At 34.8% G+C, this 18,957-nt stretch overlaps 4 protein-coding genes across 5 annotated transcripts; 1 reads left to right on the top strand and 3 right to left on the bottom strand.

The window, feature by feature from the left end:
• Nucleotides 1-1,498: 1,498 nt before the first annotated feature.
• LOC133672356 (uncharacterized) lies at nucleotides 1,499-3,143 on the top strand. Its single transcript, XM_062092745.1, has 4 exons — nucleotides 1,499-1,971; nucleotides 2,076-2,258; nucleotides 2,354-2,595; nucleotides 2,771-3,143. Exons 1-4 carry the CDS (start codon nucleotides 1,684-1,686, stop codon nucleotides 3,021-3,023), a joined length of 966 nt encoding a protein of 321 aa, XP_061948729.1. The 5' UTR covers nucleotides 1,499-1,683; the 3' UTR covers nucleotides 3,024-3,143.
• A 155-nt stretch (nucleotides 3,144-3,298) lies between these two features.
• On the bottom strand, nucleotides 3,299-7,971 carry LOC133672357 (folate transporter 1, chloroplastic). 2 transcript variants are annotated; one of them, XM_062092746.1, is made up of 11 exons: nucleotides 7,753-7,971; nucleotides 7,566-7,642; nucleotides 7,010-7,086; nucleotides 6,566-6,659; nucleotides 5,966-6,059; nucleotides 5,757-5,830; nucleotides 4,939-5,052; nucleotides 4,508-4,579; nucleotides 4,392-4,412; nucleotides 4,095-4,162; nucleotides 3,299-3,572 (listed from the first exon to the last, which is right to left on the bottom strand). In XM_062092746.1, the coding sequence occupies exons 1-11, from the start codon at nucleotides 7,859-7,861 to the stop codon at nucleotides 3,440-3,442; spliced, it is 933 nt and encodes a 310-aa protein (XP_061948730.1). In that variant the 5' UTR covers nucleotides 7,862-7,971; the 3' UTR covers nucleotides 3,299-3,439. The 2 variants fall into 2 exon arrangements, with proteins under 2 accessions (XP_061948730.1, XP_061948731.1); XM_062092747.1 differs by lacking the exon at nucleotides 7,566-7,642 and having other exon boundaries at nucleotides 4,939-5,055; nucleotides 7,753-7,957.
• Nucleotides 7,972-9,418: 1,447 nt separating this feature from the next.
• Nucleotides 9,419-12,597, bottom strand: LOC133672546 (uncharacterized). Its single transcript, XM_062092994.1, has 2 exons — nucleotides 11,807-12,597; nucleotides 9,419-9,853 (listed from the first exon to the last, which is right to left on the bottom strand). Exon 1 carries the CDS (start codon nucleotides 12,388-12,390, stop codon nucleotides 11,812-11,814), a length of 579 nt encoding a protein of 192 aa, XP_061948978.1. The 5' UTR covers nucleotides 12,391-12,597; the 3' UTR covers nucleotides 9,419-9,853; nucleotides 11,807-11,811.
• A 3,292-nt stretch (nucleotides 12,598-15,889) lies between these two features.
• LOC133672731 (peroxidase 72) lies at nucleotides 15,890-17,440 on the bottom strand. The gene is given in 5 exon segments (XM_062093241.1): nucleotides 15,890-16,477; nucleotides 16,560-16,725; nucleotides 16,809-16,921; nucleotides 16,924-16,996; nucleotides 17,092-17,440. Coding segments are annotated over 5 exon segments (999 nt in total). The 5' UTR covers nucleotides 17,326-17,440; the 3' UTR covers nucleotides 15,890-16,064.
• Nucleotides 17,441-18,957: the final 1,517 nt, after the last annotated feature.

The following is an 18,957-nucleotide window of genomic DNA, read 5'->3' as shown; positions in this document are numbered from 1 at the left end:
AAAATAAATTGAAATTAAATGTTGGGGATAAAATTGAAAAAAAAATCAATTAGAAAAGGAATAAAAAAAAATCAAAAGAATGAGTACTAAATTTGATATAAAAATTAAATTAAACCAAATAATAAGAGGTAAAATTGAAGAAAAAAATAAATCAAAAGAAGATAAAAAAACAAAACAAATAGCAATAAAAAATAAAGATAAAAAAAGAAAAATTAAAGAAGAAAAAAAAACTAATTTCAAATAATGAATTTAGAAAAAGAAAATGAGTAAAAAAATATATCAACCCGCGTTAACCTTTCAAAACTGTGACCTATGTTATCCAAAAGCACCATACAAGAAAAACACACAAAGCCTAATCCCCAACAATTTAAATGTTGAAGGATAAAATCTGGAAAAAAATCAATTACACAAAAGAATCTAAAAAAAAAAATGGTAATTAAAGAATGAGAGTGAAAATTAAAATTTAAAAAAAATTAGAGGGAAACCACAAGTTTTTGATTAGAGGGTTAAATGAAAAAGAAAAATAATTTTAACAAAAAAAAAAGAATAAGGACCAAACTGAAAAAAATAATATACCATAAACTTGGATTGAATAATGATATTGAAAACCAATAAAACTTTTATAAAAAGACCAAGAAAAAAACTAGAAATCAAAAGAATAATGACTAAGTACTAAGTTGGAAAAAATAATATATGACTAATTGGAATTGAAAAACTAAATAAAAAATAAATTAAACCTTTACAAAAGAGAAAAAAAATTAAAAATTAAAAGAATAAGAATTGAAGTTGAAATATCAATAACAAATAGAATCAACTTGTAATTTTTAGGGGAGGAGATAGAGAAAAAAAAAGAAGGGTTCGCCAGCAACAAACTGCTTAACCTCTACCGACACGTGCCACACTAAAAGAAAGAATATACGTGACACTTTCAGATATATTTTTTTATCTCTGGAAGGCCCCACACACCCCGCCTATAAGGAGCCTTTCATGCGCCGATAATTTGTCAAATTTAAATATTAATTAATTAATTTAAAAGGATCAAATTGCCTTTAATGGTTTTGGACTTAAGTGAAAAGACGAAAAAATCCTTGGATTAATTGCTTATTTTTTCTTGATTTCAAAAGTAAATATATTTTTTTTATTGTATTTAAAAAAATAAAAAAGTCTTAAATGCTACTTGTAAACAACATTGATTTTTTTTTCTTTTGCTTGGAGGTAATAAAATTATTTTACTATTCCTAAAAATAGAGAAAAAACACATATACCCTGATAACCGGCCATAAAAAAAAAAAAAAAAAAAACTATCCCCAGTTCATAAGCCTTTGGTTTTTCTTTGAAAAACAATAAATAAATAAATTACAATATCGCAATCAATAGTAAATATATCTGGGTGGGTGTCCATTGCTTTTTTAAAGTGTTTTAGAGTTTTTATTTTTTAAATTTTTAATTATCATGACAATCGTGTCAGATAAATGAAATTATTTAAGCTTTTCTCATCCAGCAGTCCAATGTCAAAGTTTGATTTTTAATTTTGCTAGCCAATATCTGCAGCTTCCTTGCCAAGCAAATCATGATAAGTCAGCAGTATTTAAGTTACAAAACCATCATCTTGACTGGTGTCTACCATTGAATATTTTTCATCTCTCTCTCTCTCTAAGGTTGGAGCAAAATTGAGGGGCGACCATGGATTTGGGAGAGGTTAATCACCAAAGAATAAAAACAAATGGTATATGGTTGCATGTAGTAGAGAAAGGGTCAGGACCCCTAGTGCTTCTGCTTCATGGGTTCCCAGAATTCTGGTATTCATGGCGTCACCAGATCACTTTCTTGGCCAACCATGGATACCATGCAGTTGCTCCTGATCTGAGAGGCTATGGTGACTCTGACTCACCTCTCAGCCCCAACTCCTACTCTGTCTTGCATCTTGCTGGTGATCTAGTAGGCCTTCTTGACTATTTTGGTGAACAACAGGTCCTCTCTAACTCTGTTCTTTAATATTATTAATACGTGAAAATATGTGTTTTTGAATGGATTAAAAGTAGATTATGACTGATTTAGTTTTGATATTTGAGAAGGCTTTTGTGGTTGGACATGACTGGGGAGCTGTTATTGGTTGGCATCTAAGCCTATTCAGGCCTGACAGACTCAAGGGACTAGTAGCCATTTCTGTCCCATACTTTCCAAGAGATCCTGTTGCTAAACCTATCGAATTTTTTAGAGGAAATTTTGGAGATGAGTTTTACATTTCTCAATTCCAGGTATTCTAGGTCTATATTCACATAATTTCTTTTACAACATTTGTTTTGCATGTCTCGAGTCTCTGAACTTATAGTACTGGTGCTATGGGGGACAGGAACCAGGAAGAGCAGAAAGGGCTTTTGCAAGATATGATTACTTGACAGTAATGAAGAAGTTTTTGATGATAAATAAGACTGATCCGTTGATGGCTCCTTCGGGCATGGAGATCATTGATTACTTGCAAACACCTGCAGTGTTGCCACCATGGATTACTGAGGAGGAACTGCAGGTCTATGCAGACAAGTTCGAAGAATCTGGCTTCACTGGTCCTCTCAACTACTACCGTGCTATGGACCTGTAAGTGCAAATACTCTCACCATTTTATCCTTCCTGATTAGTTTACATGGTTTGAAGGTCTGATTATTTTGTCTCTTCTTTTCTTTCACTCTGCCAATGAGGCTGTAGTGCTGTATTAGCCATATGTTTTTCTTTTTATGATTTCTCTTGTTATGTTTCTTTAAAACGCCAACAGGAACTGGGAGCTTTCTGCACCTTGGCAAGGAGCAAAGGTTACTGTTCCTACAAAGTACATCGTTGGTGACAAAGAGATAGGTTTTGACACTTATGGTACAAGGGAATATGTGCAAGGAGACACTTTCAAAGGCTTGGTGCCTGACCTTGAAGTTGTTATTTTAGAGGGCGGCCACCATTTTATCCACGAAGAGAGAGCCCATGAAGTCTCTCAAGAAATTCTTACCTTCCTTCAAAAGCTTTCTGTGGATTAGTAATTTGATGTCATGCCCAAAATGGTGTATTGGAATAAAATGAACAATAGATTGCAATAAACTCAGATGTGGAAGCAGTTACCGTAGTTTTTTGTTTGACAATAAATCTGGTTTCTGGCTTTCAAGAGTTCATGAAATTTTAAGTTGAAGGCTGACCTCAACCAGTAACAGTCTTTCCTAACAGGGTTCCAGAAGAGGCTTAACATGGACTGAATGCTGACAATTATGGTTGGTCACAGTATAATTACGTGCTTTGGAAAGAATGGGGAAACAAATTCTTCAAACTTCGAGAATATTTTCCCCGTTATTTTTTTTTGTAGCAGCTCATTACAACGTCGTTTGTGCCAAATTTTTTCTTTGATGGCATTGTCAAAAATTCTACTAAAAGAGTGAAGAAAATACAAACAAGAAAAATGTCAGTCGCTTGTTCTTCCCAGTTTTAGCAACTTCAGGACGTTTTCATAGACAATAAATGTTATCGAAGAAGCAGGAACGTTTTTCAGAAGGTTTGGTGTTATGCCCTTGTAAAAACCTCGGAAACCTTCAAACCTGCATGCCCCAAAAAGCAAATTAAATTATCAGAAATAAACGAGTAGATGGCAGTAAAAGAGACATTTATCATCAAAGTAGCATCGTAATCAACGCAACAAGGTTGTCCTTTAGCAGTGATGCGTTCATAGAATGATAACATTTCAATCTCTTTTAGCATTTAAAAAACTAATCACATAGTAGAATTTGAGATGATCCTCGTTTCACCAATAAATGGAGATGTTCACTGGTTCCTTTTTTCACGCATGAAAATGTCAGTCGACAGAAATGTAATATGCCTGGTGCAGATCCCTATAAAGCATGCAGGGGATCGAGCATAACGCTTTAGAAAGCTATTTTGTTTAAAACAGTTAGGTAAAATGCTAAAGTTCGGACTGAATTTATTCTAACGAGAGCCCAAGGGCGTGGGCGTTATTCTCCCCTTGGTAGAAGGGGAAGAGGTCATGAGTGCAAGCCAGGGAATGATGGGGTGAGATTATGGTTTAAGAGGTAGCCAAGTGGGAGAAGAAAGGTTATTCTCACCGAGCAGTTGCCTTCATGACATGCCAACTATCCATATATCTTGGAATTCCTTCCATACTGGGCCGTTGCTGCATAGGAGAGAAAACACAACTCCGGTCACAAATAGAGAGTATAAAGTATGCCAAGCTATGCAGCATCCCAAGGAACAACTCAGTTAGTTCCTCCAGGTGGGGGGAGAGTTTTGTCCCTGGGACATAAGAATTGTGACAGCATTGTCTCTTTCTTATTAGGATTAAGGACACTGCAATAGTTTGGAAACCATTTATGCAAACACCATGGGATTAACAGCAGGTATACCTGTAGTCGGGACCGAATAACCTGAAAAAATAGTACCCCAACCATGTCAAATGCAATGATCGACCAACAGGTTAACAGTCATGTATAAGCTTCACATCGCTTACAAGAATGCCTACCTGAAATGGATATGTCAGAATAATGGCAGCGATTTTAGAAGAACCCCCAAGGACAGCGTAATCAACTGAATTCTGTGCAAAAAGAGAACGTTGAAGATGTTCAAGGGAGAAAATGAGAACTGCTATGAGAGCTGAAGTTCAAAACCTATTTTGGACAGCCACGTGTTTGCAGAAATGAGACAGAAGAGGAAACAAGTGCAAGCAACACCACTAAAGTTGCTATGGTTATATATGTGTGTACGCCTTTATGAACTTATAAAGCTTTGATATTATTACTCCTTTCCAAGAAGAGGACTAAGCATTGACATATAAAACATATAACACGAGTTGAAAGACCAAAAAATTGAACCTAAACCCCCCCCCCCCCCCCCCCCCACTCTTTCCTTTGAGCGCTCCCAAAATTAAATTTACCAATAAACTCTAATACATACCAACAGATCAGTATCAGCACTTTTACAATCTTCTTTTCTTTGTTTGGCTTTATAGTCAACAATAACTTTACGAAGTTCCTCATAAGCTGTGAACTGGACAGCACCATGAGAAACCTGCTGAAGTAAAACAAATACCTAATCATGAAAATGAAGAATAAGGAAACTACAATATTATTTTAACATAGCTGAAACAGCACATGCATGTAAGTTCCTCAGCAAGTAGTAATTATGTCTCTCAGCTCATTTCAGACCTCAATCCTGCAGCATCAACTGTCAACTACCAGACAAGCTGAAAGACATCCTTTTATTTCAGTAAGTTGAGAGACATCTTTCCCTGTTTGTATCAGCATATTAGATTATTAATCATCCACACAGATTTTTAACTTATGTTACATAGAAAATAAAGAATTTTTTCATTTATCAATCAACTCAACGAAGTCTCATTCCAAACTAATTGGAATCAGTTAAATTGCATCAGAAATTAGCTTAAGAAAATCTTTAAATGACATAATAACTCATAAATATGGATCAGAGGCTGTTCAGCAGCTATATGCAGTAATGCAACATAACTAGATCACAGCTATCACCAGAGAGGATATTCAGATGCATTTGAGATATATCAGAGAGGTTCCTTCATAAAGCAACATGTCATTGATTCAATAGGATAATAACAGAGAAAAGCATCAAATTTTAATGACCATATATGGGAAAAAAGTATCAATTCATTTAACAAAACCTGTACACCTCAACCATGCATCTAATTGACAATCAAACAGACAGTGAGAAAGGCATTCAATGAAGATAAACCCAGTAACTACCAGAAAAAGACTGGGAACAATTCCTTTATACAGTGCTCTCCATCCTTCCTCTCTCATAATTGTTTTCAAGGCATCTGTAATTTAATGACACACACAACAAAAATGCATTTGTCAGAAACAATCATGATGAAGGAGTACTAAAACACAAACATCAAAGGATATCTCAGAGAGCACATTAATAGCAAGTTAATGAAAGGTGCAGAGCAGACCATAAAACCCAGAATATCTCCGAGTTTGGTGAAGAGGATTCTGAAGCTGCAATCTTGTCTTTACAAGCCAGATAGGATTTGTACAAAAGCAAACCTGAGAAAGGAAAAGGATGCAATTATCAATATGCAAGACTCTTGTTCAACAAAGAAATGAACCAGCATATCATCACTAAAGCAATTAGAAACAAGAAGCCAACTTCCAGTGAATAGATGTCTTGAGAAACCAGCCTCCTAAATGCATTAAATACAGAAAAGAATCAACAATTCAATTAAGAAGTTGTTCCAGAGCACCTCTTTTGATTATGCTATTGACACTAATTGTCATTTCTTATCACTGCATATTTGTTGATGATTTTTTCAAACAAAAGGGATGTCTGAGTTAATTACCAGTTAACAGTAGCCTTTAGTTTCATCCTCTCAGGAACATTTCTGCATAAATTGTATGGTTCTTATTGCTTACATGCCAACAATGGGAGTTCCTTATGTTCTTTTGCTCCCTGTGTTTAAAAACTTAATTCTAGCTTCCAAAATCTATTTCAGATATAGCATGGACCATATGAATTTCTTCAAAATAATATCACTGAAGATTCAAATACTCACCAAAGCTCCAGCTTCTGCAGCAGATGCAAGATGAAGACCAGGGCTCAGCTTCTCATCCCTGTTTTTAGAATACCTTTGTTTGGCTCTACTATAACTACAAATAGAAAGAGAAAAAACACCTTCAAGTCATCTATATGATAGACAAAAATTAAAACATAACAAGAATAAATGCATCATGATGGAAGAACCCTTTTGGGTTTACCGATAATGCACCGTCTGTGAAGCAGATAAGTATCACTAAGAAGTCTTTTTATGGAAGTCCTAAAATCTAAAAATTAAAAACCACGAAGAAAGCAAACAATATTAATCAATATGAAAGAATCCTTTTAATGTTAGAAAAGGCATGTTAAAAACCATCCAAAGCACTACCTGGTATCGGTTGGTGAAAGCAAGGACAAATTACATACTAGCACACAATCAAAAGCTATCAAACTCGAGACTTACAAGAAAAAATACAAACCCCAGGAAACAGTTGAGCCAAGAACTGCAGGAAAGAAGCCTGCATAAAGCCCTTTTAATCCCTGCCAACACAAAGGCATCATTATGTTAGCAAAAATTCGATCACACAATAAGGCATCGAACAGAAAGAAACTTTAAAAATTTGCTTCCCAAACTTAATCACAATCTATTACTTTTATTTATCAAACTCGCATAAAGACCTTCTAAATTAAAATGGGTTCCTTCAAAATTGAATTTTAATTCTTAACAATTTAGCTTCTCCATATTTTACACCCCATTTGATTTCTCAAAACAACATCATTATCATATATATACACTATTAATCATTTCCATAGCTGATCCCACACTCTTTCGAAATAACCAAAGAGGACTAAACGCCAACAACTTTATAATCAAGCAGCAATTTTTCTTCTACCCCAACAAATAATATCCCCCAAACACACTTTTCAACACGCAAAATCAATCCAGAAGCGAGACAAACAGCAAAGAAATATTAAAAAAATAAAATAAAGAACAGACACCCAATAGAGTAGGTGATTACCTCTAAGCGAGCAATGTTTAAAATAGCATGTGCAGTGTTCTTGTAAGTTGGGAGATTGACGACACGACCATCGTCAACTATTTAGAAACATTCATTGTTTTTTCACTGTTATCAGTATATTTCAGATGTTTTTAAGACAATAAAAGGAACAAGAATTTGATTCATTGAATGAAGAGGAGTAACCTACCTTGAAATCTAGTACGTACGACATCAAGGGGGTGCACGGCGGCGACTGTGGCGAAGCCTGCTACGGCACCGGCGGTGGCATTTTCCCATTGCCATTTTGAGTCTGACATTATGAGACTGGATGTTGGACTACGTTGGCAGAAAGAAACTTGAACGAGAGAGTAAAAAAAAAAGAGAACCAACGACTTGTCGTATGGGTTAATTTGTTGAAAGAAAGTCCGCGGGAGGATGGGTATGGCTTGTATAGTTAGGGATTGTGTTTGACCCGACTTGAAGCCTAAATCTTGGATCGAACATGTTAAGTAAAAAATAATATATATATATATATATATATATATATATATATAAGTGTGCTTTTGATTTTTTTTCAGAAAATCAACTCATTTTTGACTCAACTAACTCTAAATTGTCTTCCTACACTTGATCTGAGCTAAATAAAATATTGATTGAGTTTCATATTGATTTTTTAAATCAAACCGAGTTAGATAACAATATGTATATAATATATGATACTTAATCCAATATTTTTTTGATTTATATTTCTAAATTTTCTCAAACTTATTCATAATTATTAAAGGAAAATATTGCTTTATATACTTAAAAGTATAACTTAAAAATGCATCCGATTTCTCATGACTTCTTCATTAATAATTTAATACAACTTCAAACAAACAGAATATTTTCAATATTGTGTTTCGTATTTAAATGTTATAATATCAAACAAAAATAATATAAATTACATGGAGAAATGATGAATGTTAACCAAGAAAAATGTTAATTAAATATTCTTGTCATGTATATTATTCAAATTAGTTTGCAGCTTTCATATATTTCAACTAGTTTTATTAATTTTTAATAATTAATTTAAGAATAAGCATTTGAATTTGAATTAATAATAAAATACATATATCAAAATCTAATTCTAAAAACATACATAAAATACATCTTCAATTTTCTACATTAATATATCCCCATATCTGTATTATATAGAATCCATGAAGCTGATTGACAGGTCCCTTGTAAGTTGTAACAGTTCTTTGCAGGTTACAGGATTCATTGTTTTGTCTGCTCTAGGTAAGTTGTGCGATGTCGTTTGAAAGGTGATAGTGTTTAAAGAAAATTTAGCACTGCAGAATAATCAGGTTGGGCAAAGGAATGGTGAGGAAATTTGATTTCAAGTATCCATAATCCCCAGCTTCATTTCATATGCCACGCAAGAAGGAATAGAAAGCTGGTGATTATGTCATCTTGCAACTTCGATGATATAAAATCACCATTGCAGATTCTTCCATGGACTAAAACGTTACTATATAACATGCCATCATACCCAAGATAGTATAGTTGTTAAACCTAGTCTAGTCCAGATCTACAAGTTCAAATTTTCGTATCAAGTTCTAAGTGGATGTGCTGAAAAGCTTTCATTAAATTCAAATTTCACTTTGATATTGTCTGGTTCAGCATATGCCACAAAACCCTAGGCGATGAGCTGCTGAAATGCCAACAAAGAACATGCATATGTATTCCATAGGGCCAGACAAGGTTTTATTGCTAATTTGCAAGTCATTCCATGAAATTGTTTATTTTTTACTGAAACCATTTTTAAGGCCTAGCTCAACTTATACTTGGCCTTTCTTGTTACTGCTACAGTTGACTGATAACACAATAAGTACCACCAAATGCCATATAAATATGACCCTTTATCTCCAATATTCCTTTTATTTCCAATGCTGCAAGTTGAAAATGTTTCTGGGAAAACATTAATCCCATAGCCATAAGAATGCTGCAAGGTACAATCCATTGAGTCCTTTGCGAATCTATCATCAAAAACCGATTCTCCAACTGGTGTGGCATTTGTCAGGAAATCAAGGGCAGTTACAATTGACAAAAATAAACTAATTTGAGCTTAGGCTGGCGGCTTCAAGTGGAGTAGAACAATGAACTTTTTAACAAAGAATGTTCTGTATAATGATGAAACCATCAATTTCATGATCTGCCAGCAAATCCGACATGATACATCAGCATCAACTGCTCTTAATTTCAATGAAACTTGCCAGTGCAGCCTTCCACTTTTAGCTCTTTTAACATTTATCCTCGGAGGAAGCCTAAGCAACAACAAAAGCTAATTATTATAAGGTGTTGGAATCTAATAGGATGTTGACCCAAAATGAAAAATGAAGTGATGCATCCATAAAATTAAAATAGTAACAGCGATATGCAGAACAACAATTCATTGCAAATAATTAACCCAGTGAAACTAGCTCTGGCAATTAAATTGTCCTCTCTTATCCCTGCTAATGCAAAAAACACAAGCACAGTTCCATGCAAGCAACATATGGGATTTGGAAAATAGAGATTCTATAGTAAGAATGCTAACTATTACTACATAGATATTACATATCTTTGGTCCTCGGTCCTCTCATAAAGGTGTCGTGGAACCATAGATGTATATGTGAGAGGTAATGTAATTGTAAGTGCAAGTTGTATGGGTTATATTTTCGTGACTAGATTAAACATATTGGTTTAAACAAAGTTAAAGATTTGTGAATTGTGATTATACAGTGATATGTGCCTGCTCGTGAGGTTTGCTAAGGGAATTTCCACTTGATCTGAGCCAACATTCACATCAACTACAGCAAATGGCCTATTTTTGCAATCAAAACTAGTTAATCAGCAAATAAAACATCTTCCCGAGCTTTCTTTTCCAAAGTAGCTCCGTTTCTGGATGAAAGATCTTAGTATCCAAATGATCAATCACGTGGGATTCAAGAAAGTTTCTAAATCCCCTCTTCAAGCAAATTACTCCTAGGAAAGCAAGTGGATAGTTGACAAATTCCAAAGAATTATCATCATACCGGATCTTGAAGCAGTCTCAAATGAGTCAATGCTGAATAAGAATTTAATCTCTTTCCCTAGTTTTCCTATTCGAACAAAAAAACTACATCTCCAGCTCTCCACATACCAATCAACTCATATGCTACTCAACATACAACCATTAGGTAAGGAACAGTATAATAAAAAGTAAAACCCTGCCCCATCATCTTGCGTTGCATGTCCTATCTTATAAATTCTACAAAGCAAGATTCATCAACATAACCCAACAATCAAAAGCAATGCAGCTACACACTCCTACATGCCTAGTCCAAACAATAAAATGTACACAATTTGCATACGACTTCATTAACCTAACCTTTCTTGTCCTAAAACTAAATCTTTTGAAAACTAACATTGCTAAAAAACCAACCAAATTCACAAAGAAAAGAAATATAACAAACTGACTCATCATTCGATTATAACTTTTGATCCTACTTTCTCTGTTTTCTCAATAAACATAATGGACATAAACACATTTTGGTTTTTACTGTATGCATTATACATACACACACTATGCATGCACACAAGTGACACAACATTCAAAAATAGGAAAACAGAGAGCAACCTAAGGCATGCTAGCCAGCCATAACCATGTTGCATTTATGTTGCAGACATTCTGTCCATTGAGTTTTAACTGATACTTCAAGTAGTCTCACACTCCCACTTACATTTTTGTGCTATTAGATTCAATATTTGTACACGGTCAACATTCTCGACTTGTGGTTATCAACTATCAAGATACATACATCCCCAAAATCCCTAACTGTTGGCACCAATTTTTGTTCCTCTTGAACAATGGCACTGTTCTCACTCGAAATCATTCCACCCTCTCTACCCAAAAAACCCATCTCAGTTTCCAGATAAAAGTTCTTAATCTACTTGATATCAGTCATTTTCAAATTATTCAATGTAAGAGTAGCGATTGAAACATGCTGATCTAAAAACTACTCTGCATGATTTAATCTCTCTCCATGAAAATGAAAAACAGATGAAGTTCACGTCTCAATGTAACAAGCAGAACAGACAACTTTATGAAACAGCTGCTTATAGCCACATTAACCCAAACGAAAGAAAAAGCGATTCAATTTCAGATTCAATTTTACAAACAAAACCCCTTGCCTAAACTCTAAGTTCCTGAAAAGAAACTCAAATTTACCAAAAAAAAATAAGAAAAAAAAACTCACATTCTTTATTCCATTGTAACTTTAGCCCCAACTCCCTTCATTTTCTCAATAATCTTCTCAGCTTCATCTTTAGTAACTCCTTTTTTCAACAAAGTTGGTGCCTTTTCCACTAAATCTTTAGCTTCCTTCAATCCCAAATCAGTAAAACCTCTAACTTCCTTAATAACTTTGATCTTCGTTGCCGCATCAAACCCTTCTAATTTCACATCAAACACTGTCTTCTCCACCTTCTCTTCCGCCTTCGCCGCTGCTGCCCCACCACCACCACCGCCCTTCATCCCAGCTCCCATACTGAACCCCATTCCTGGCATCATCACTGCCATCACTGGCATTTCCTTAATCTCCAATTTAGTACGCAAAACCTCAGTTAAATCAGATACCTCCAGAAGGGTTAATTTTGAGAGTTCATCCACAATTGAGGAGACCCTATCAGTTGATGGAGGTGGTTCTAGTGGAGATGCAGTTGATTCTTGAGAGGGAGATGTGAATCGGCGAGTGAAACTTGAGGATGTGAGAGTGAAACTAGGGGTTATTTTAAGGTTTAGGGTTTTGTGGATTTGAGAAAAGAAGTGTAAGGATCTCATCTTTAGGGTTTATGGGTTGTGGGTTTTGCCAGTTCTTTGAAATTACAGGGATTATAGGAGCATTTTTGGGAAATGAAGGAGGTTAGTGTCGTTTTCCTTCCTTTGAAGCTGAGAAAGAGAAACTGCGGTAACTGTAAAATCCAGGCATAAACCCTACAACTGCTATCAAACAGGCTTTGCTGTTTGGTGCACTAATGGGCTGAACCAGGCATAGCCTCTAATGTTGGTAGATCATTGATATCTTCTTGATTTGAGTTCAGGACTTTTAGTCCACGGGTTAAACAAATTAATAAAAAAGATAATAATAACGTTGTGTTGAATTTTATTTTAAAATAAAATCAATGATTTTTTTATTGAGTTTTAATAGAATTATAGGTTAACTTATGTTTTTAACAGGGTGATACTAGATCAATTTTTTCTATTTTTTTTATAAAATCTAGCATAAATTATATTTTAAATTAAACAAATCTCGAGTTAACATATATGTTAACTAGTAGAGAAATCATAATAATATTATCAAATAATTAAAATTTGATTAGCTAATTATGAAGGAATCCAGTAACTAATTTGAAAGGAAAGATATACTATACTGAAATTGTCAAATAATAAATTGATTATAATGAGAAGTAATATTGAAAACCATCATATAAATCAAGGGCACTTGTATAGCTAACCATGTATATTATCTACATAATTTTAAAAAATCAATATTCATTTCATTTCAGAAAACAGTGTAATTACTTATAAATATAAAAAGAAACCATTTTGAAAAACTTTATGATATGTTAAAATACTCATTTTGATATATAATTGATCCAAAGGCATAGTATAATTTTCCCTTGCAATTTAATTTTTATCATAATAAAGCTCCCATAAGATTTTCTGCTTGAAATGATGCCGATTTTTTTCTGGTAAAAAAAAAAAGAAAAGCTTGACAATTAGCATTTTCATGGAGGTTATAGATAAATACAACGGTCAAAAAGACTTGATCTTTACAGCACTTGCTTATAATCACATTCGACACACATCCATTTTTCTCTCTTCTTCTTCGGTTTTTAGCCTAGAAAGGCTAAGCAGAAGTCAATGGTTGCTTGCGGTCTTCACTTCTGAAATTGCATGGAACGTAAACAGTAGAGTAGTTAATGTTCTGAAACACATCCAGCGCTCAAGAAACTTAAACACATTGTCATATGATGTTCCTGTTTCTTCTTGTTCATAAGCTCTAAAAATGGCAAGACAAGAAAAAAGGAGAAGCTATGCTGATATGGGAAATAGGAGGCGAAGTACCAGGCTGCAACAGAAGCTAATGGACGCAGAGACCTCCTCCATATCTAGAGCTCCTAACCATGAGGTAACTCTTGTCACTATGATTAGTTTAATTTCGATAGAGGAAATATAAAATTAAATTTTGTGTTAGCATGGCATCAGATAGGTTTCATCGACATTGCAGAAACGAGTTCTAGATTATTATTTTTTCTAATTATTATCTATTCTGTTGAAGAAGAACCTAGAGAGGAGGGAGATTCTTTACAGTAACCATTGTTTTGGGAAATCCATATGGGAGGAGAACATGAATTTAAAGCTCCAAAGAGTTTAATCAAAACAATATTATTTCATTAAAAAAAATTACTAGAAAGTCGTCGTCGTTTTTAAGTCACCTTGTGAACCCACAGCTCAAGCCTTGATAAGCTAGACCCCGAGCCGATAACTATGGTCTTAATAAAGGCCTAGCGATCCCAAACACTATTATTAATAAATTAAATGTGAATATTCAAGTAGGCTTAAAAAAGTGAAAGCACTCATGTAATGTGAATTACTGTTTCAAATTTTAGTTGGCATATGTTTGTGTTTGTGTTATATCTTCTTGCTATTTAGCTTGATGGGAAGAAGACATGAAAAGTAAAAGGAAATTTCCTCAAACTGCAGCTGAAATTTCCAGGAAGTTCTGAAGCTATGATCACTGGACACAAGGCAGGGTCTTGAAAGCCCTGCTAGATGACTGAGAGCACCATCATATTTCTATTCCTCGTCGATCAAGCTGATCATTTCCATTATATTTTGCATCTTTATTGGTCTTGACTATTTGCAATAGGCAAATGAAAATTACAGAAGATCCCACACTTGTTTGTTGAACCTTTTCTACTCTTGCTATTATGAGTTACGTGCATAAAATTTGTAGATTTGACTACTTACTGCCCATAGACTTGGCAAAATGCTCAAAGAAAGGCTCACGGTAACTGGGTTTGAAAGAGGAGAAACGGGTTTTGCAATTTGGTGAGATTACACAGTTCGAAATTGAAAACGCAGTGGCCCTTGTCACTGATTTTGAAAGAGCAGGTCTGAAAGTTGATTGGCTCAAGCAAAGGTTGGTTGCAGACGAGGGAAGTGATTAAACAACCTACGTCCTTGAAGGAGGCAAGGGATATTACTAATCAAGCTATCAATGAGAAGAAGAGAAAGCTGGAAGAATATGAAGCTCTTATGGTGGGGCGGTACTTCAAGTAAGGATGGCAGTGTATCAAGAAAAACTGGCAATGCTTCAAGAAAACTTGAATTTAACAAAGAAGGAACTGCATGCAGCTGAAAGGATAAAAGAAACGATCTCAAATGCAAAGGCAAAAGTGATATACTATACAACATTCAACATTAGATGAGCTCCCCTGAGTTTACACCATCTCTATAATTTGAACTATAGTATAACAAAAAAAGTAATTCAGTTCAAATCATCTTGTGACAAATTTGAAGTCTTGCTATTTCGGTTTCGTTCATTCTATCGATACAATGAAGCGTTCAGGCAAACAAACTGCGATGCCCGGTTCTTTTGGTAACTATATCGTATGGTCTTGCATATTCTCATCGCTGAAAAGTTTAGATGCACTTTACTTGTAATGTCAATGTGTTTTTTGAAGTATAGCTGGCATATGCTGTGTTATGCATAACACCTTCTGTGCTGTTTGGCTTGATTGGGTAAAAGAGATGAAAGTACAAGGGCTTGAGATGAAATGGAAATCATCCACATGTTCCATTTATAAAAAAACAAATATGAAGCATGGAGTTAACATTTTGAAACAGCAAATCAAGATTGTTGCTTGGACAAAGGCTTGATCAGCAGCATTGTTTTTGCCTCTTTGTATTTCTATTTCTTGAGATTGCGGAGGGCATAAGGCAGGGTCTTAGAGCACCCCTCTAGAAGCCTGAGATCCCTATAATCTTGCTGTTCCTAATGTTACAAGTTGAGCAACAGAGTAACAATAGCATGTATGATGGCCTTGACTGTCACAGAAATGGACAGCTTCGTTGTTTACTGATCCTTTTCTGGGATTAGAATTTATGCATTTTATGTATAAGTTTTGAAGACTGCTGCCCATTGACAAAAGATTGCAAGAACTTTTACATGCCACTTCTGTTATTTCTGATGAAGATGAACCATTGAGAGCAAATTGGTGAAGGGAGGACCCCTCCCTCTAAATGTCATCAGCTAAAAATAAAAGTAAGCAGATGGGTTTTAAGTGATTGTTATTCATGAAAGTATACTTTAAGCAGACAAAACAAAGTGGAAACATGAAATTTATGTTTGAAAGAACTAAAGAAAGACGAGACCATAGAACAGGAAACAGACACGATGCATTTTAACACAAGATATTTAAAGCATAGATCTAACTAGGCACTGCGATTCAAGCATTAATCTTCCTGCAACTCTTTCTAATCTCTCCCCTGGAACCTGTCAACGGAGAGATATTTCCCATCTTAACCATGGACTTGGCAAATTGCTCAAGGAAAAGCTCATTGTTCTCGGCATATTTCTTGACCAATTCCATCGATGCTTCATTCTTTGTCAGGAGAACTTGGTCAGAGCTCAACAGTCCCTTTGAAGCCAATATGTTGTTAAAGTAGCTGTTGTCGAACTTTGTTGGACTTACAAAGTCCAAGAAAAACAGGTTCTGGTCACCTCCTGATCTGGGGCACCTGGTGCGCAATTGGGCAGCAAATGATTGTTGAAGAGTGGAATCAGGCTGCCCATTTCCTGACTGGTTGTACAGCCTCTGCCTGAAGCTGGTGCACCGAGCATTTCCAATTGTGTGGCTCCCTGAACAAATTTTTTCGAAACTTAAGGACCTTATTAATAGTTTGCGGAAGCTCAAAGAAGGGCATTGGTTGAGTTAATTTACCAGATAGTGCTACAAGATCAACAACATCAAGGCCTTGTAACTTGAACTTGGTAAGAATTGTTTGAAATGTGTTGTTTGGAGCGGGAATATTGTTGTTAGAACCACTCAAACTTGCACCTCTAGAGTCCCTTCTTCCCAATGGAACTTCCCAGCTAGGACCTCCAGCCTGTGTGTACATTAACAAAATGTGGTTAGCTCTGGAGTTTCGGTAACCAAGTATTACAAGACTAATTCTTATGTAACACTTACAATAACAGTAGAATCTCTTGCAGCCAAAGCCATGATATCAGCACAGGAAACAGTTTGAGGACACTCCTTCTCCAGTGCAGATTTAATCTTGTCGATCACTTCAAATCCTCGAACTTTCTGTTTGGATTTGACCTCTTCTCAGTTATTATGCTTCCACTGCTGTCTAGCAATATTGATGCATCACAGCCCTGCAATTTTAACAACAGTTTAAATTATTGTAGTCATGATGGTAGAAGAGCTAGTGATGATCAGAGTTACATATAGTAAGCAATCAGTTATAGACCTTGACAAAACAGTCATGAAAATGGAGCCTAAGTAATGAGGCTGCCATGCGAGCTTCTTTAGCAACTGCCTTGGCTACAATGGAGTTTACTATTTCTTGAGCTTTCGGGCATGACCTATCGTAAAACTGTGGGTAGAGGTAGCCACCACTTGTCTTGCCACAAAAGCAAAGAGGGGCAAAGCTGGCAAGGAGAGCAAGAGCAAGAACTAAGACAATGCTAATAGACTGAGCCATTACTGCTTCAATCTTTTTAGACTATCACTTCCAAAACCAAGACTTCTTCACAGGATTTCCAAGGAATATGAAGAAGAATCAAGTTTCAAAAGTTGCTATGATGAGAGAACTTTAGACGGTCTTACGGTATTTATAGAAGGAACCTTATGAAAAGCCTTGAGAAATACTGGAGGGAGAAGGAGGGAAGGGAACAAAAGGTTGGAGTTGGTAACTAACTAGCTTTTCGTCAATGAAAAAGGCAAAAAAAAAAAGAAAAAAAGAAAAAGAGTGGTTACCAATTCATTCTATTGAGGAAGCGTTTAGAAATATGGTTTAAATCGTTTTTTTTAATTTTTTTAAAAAATTATTTTTTTATTTTAAAATTAATATATTTTTTAATATTTTTATAACATAAGTTGATATTAAAATAATTTTAGAAAAATAAAAAAATTATTATTTTAATGTATTTCTGAATAAAAAAATATTTTAAAAAATAACCACAACCACATTCTCAAACATTATATATATATATATATATATATATATATATATATATATATGTATGTATGTATATATATGTATGTATACTTATTAACCACATTGATACAAAAGTTGTATGAAAGCAACTAAGCAGTTCCTAAATTGATTAAGTTAAGTAATTAACTGTAATGGGTTTTCTGTAAAACATGTACTACCATGGCTGTACGACACTGTGCGTGCTGATCTAGACATCCTATCTAAACCAGTCCTTGGTAACTTGAACTCCAATCTTTGTTGTGGAAAAAACCAGAGTGAGCATGTAACCGAACCTCATTTTTCTAAACTGATGGGATGTGCAGAAAACAAAGCACAAAACACAGATTTCAAAGGATGTTTTTTCAGTATCACAAATGATCGGGCTAATTATCATCTTCCTTGCATAATTTTGTCTAGAGCCCCTGTTCATGACTCGAGTTTGGAGATTTGGAGGCGGTCAAATGATATAGTTTTTTATAATTTTGAGCCCCAATGTGAAGACAAGCATTGGCGAGAGAAACGCCTGCGGAAAGAGAAGCAGATTCACCTGCTCTATTGACAAAATGGATGATCTCAAACATTAAAGATAGTATCAAATGTCCGTGGCCACTAGAAAGCAATACAGCAGCTAGCTGTAAACATCGCATGGGGTTGAAACATTCATACATTTCGATCAAAGCTGCATCCATAACAAGCATGCTGCTAGCTTCTCTTACTGTTACTTTGCTTGTAAGTAGAATGTTAATAAGAGATTGGATGGAATAATTCAAACCCTATTGAAGGTTCTATGTGTTCTTATTGGTATGATCTCTTTTGTTGACTTGTAAACTCTATATTAATATATATATATATATATAGCACCTGCATCTGTCTCTTTTCTGTGATGTGTGTGTGTGTATTGACATGCAAATATTCTAAACTACAGCGTGAGAATATCACCAGACCAATAATGTGAGAGAACTGCTAGGGTTGGACAACCACTCCAAAAAGTTGGTAATTCTTGGAAAGTAAGCAACCTTCTTTGGCTTATTTGACTGTAATTAAGAATGTGAAAAATAATGCATTTTAAGATTTTTTTTAATTTTTTAAAATTTATTTTTAACATCAACAAATCAAAACAATTTAAAAATATTTTTA

Source organism: Populus nigra, chromosome 14 (assembly GCF_951802175.1).
Source record: "Populus nigra chromosome 14, ddPopNigr1.1, whole genome shotgun sequence".
Classification (NCBI taxonomy): Eukaryota; Viridiplantae; Streptophyta; class Magnoliopsida; order Malpighiales; family Salicaceae; genus Populus; species Populus nigra.
This window is presented reverse-complemented; position numbering and strand designations above follow the sequence as displayed.